At 36.8% G+C, this 1,443-nt stretch overlaps 1 protein-coding gene across 1 annotated transcript; it reads right to left on the reverse strand.

The window, feature by feature from the left end:
• LOC104748655 (uncharacterized protein At4g04775-like) lies at window positions 260-907 on the reverse strand. Its single transcript, XM_010470262.1, has 3 exons — window positions 728-907; window positions 414-662; window positions 260-319 (listed from the first exon to the last, which is right to left on the reverse strand). Exons 1-3 carry the CDS (start codon window positions 905-907, stop codon window positions 260-262), a joined length of 489 nt encoding a protein of 162 aa, XP_010468564.1.

Genomic DNA, 1,443 nt, shown 5'->3' on the forward strand with positions numbered 1-1,443 from the left:
GGTGGTGGAGGACTTTCACAATCCTGAATATTGAAGATTATTGAAGTAGGGGTCTGTTTTTTGGTCNGTTTTTTGGTTTAAGAGACTAGTTGGATCTGTATTTTGGTCGAATAGACTAGTAGGGTTATGTTTTTGGTCTGTGATCATGTTGAGAACATGATTTCAAAACCTTATCATTCTGCTTGTTTTCAGAACATGTGTTCATCATGTTCTGCCTTTTATGAAATGTGGAATGTCTTATCTTATTAAATGGGGACAATCACAACATCAACAAGAGTTCACACTCAACACCAACACAAACACAAACAAGAGCATACAACTGAACAATAGATTACAACCGAACAATAGTTTACAATAGCTCATCATACAAGCTTAAACAGAGCAAACATGATCAGAAAACCGAAAACACATACAATTATAATCTTATTCATCTTACATTGCAATTCAACTTTTGCTTCCAACAAAACTTCTTCAACCCTCTCACATAGCTCTTTTTCGAACTCCATTTGCATCTTCTCAAATTTCATCTTCTGGTCTTGCAATGTCTCTATTGTAAGCTCTTTCATCTCTTCTTTTACTCTCTCAATTTTAACACACAATGTTTCTACCTCGTCCAACAATGCCTCATCGACCCACTTAAAGGTGTGGTTATCGTTTACAAGCTACATTATCATAGAAAACAATGAGAATTGATGAGAGTCGATGTTAACATCAAACAAAGCATAACATAGTACGTTCTTTGCTGCTGCTTCTCGACATCGAAAGTATCTCCGAGAAGGATTAGGGTCGGATTTGGAATTCTTTGCCACGATTTGTTCCCCACACCAACATCTCTTGGCACGCCAACAACGAATCCTCTTTGTCGGACATTTGATGAACAACTCGAAGCTCCAGAAACATTGCTCATGGTTGCAGAGATCGATTTAAGAAGTTTATGCTTTTAGGGTTTGAGGATTTGGGGATTTGGGGATTTTAATGGAGTTATAGATGTATCGTCTCGGGTTGAGTTATTAACATCAATCGGGTTTTATTTTTGGTTTTGTATTTGGTATGAACGGTTTCCTATCGGTTCACTCTTTAAACCGATAACATCCCGATATATGGGTATATAGGTTGAGAAGAATTTCAGGAAAGCCATCTGGGACGAGGGTAAAGTTTGGGCGCCATCTGGTACGATATCATAGTTCTCATGGGGAACCAGAACGTTTCCCTAGATGCTGACATATTATTCACCAAACAAAATAATTTTGACTAGCTTTGTTTTTCTTGGTAAAATTTTCTTCTTTGTTTTTTATTAACCTTTTGTTTGACACATCATCGTTCTTGAACAATTCTCGAAGCTATTTTGTTTGTTGTCTAATCGAAGGCATTTTGTTTCTTGAAAAAGATTCCTAGATATTACCACGTGTTTTCGTCGTCGGTGATTTTTTTTTTGTTTCTCAA

This window comes from Camelina sativa, chromosome 15 (assembly GCF_000633955.1).
Source record: "Camelina sativa cultivar DH55 chromosome 15, Cs, whole genome shotgun sequence".
Lineage (NCBI taxonomy): Eukaryota > Viridiplantae > Streptophyta > Magnoliopsida > Brassicales > Brassicaceae > Camelina > Camelina sativa.

What these genes read in the sequence shown, in the direction of transcription:
- LOC104748655 (XM_010470262.1), bottom strand. Translation starts at nt 907, where the DNA reads ATGAGCAATGTTTCTGGAGCTTCGAGTTGTTCATCAAATGTCCGACAA. An exon ending in AGCAGCAAAGAACGTACTAT is followed by an intron (nt 663 to 727) that starts GTTATGCTTTGT and finishes ATGATAATGTAG; the next exon opens with CTTGTAAACGATAACCACAC. An exon ending in AGATGAATAAGATTATAATT is followed by an intron (nt 320 to 413) that starts GTATGTGTTTTC and finishes TCTATTGTTCAG; the next exon opens with TTGTATGCTCTTGTTTGTGT.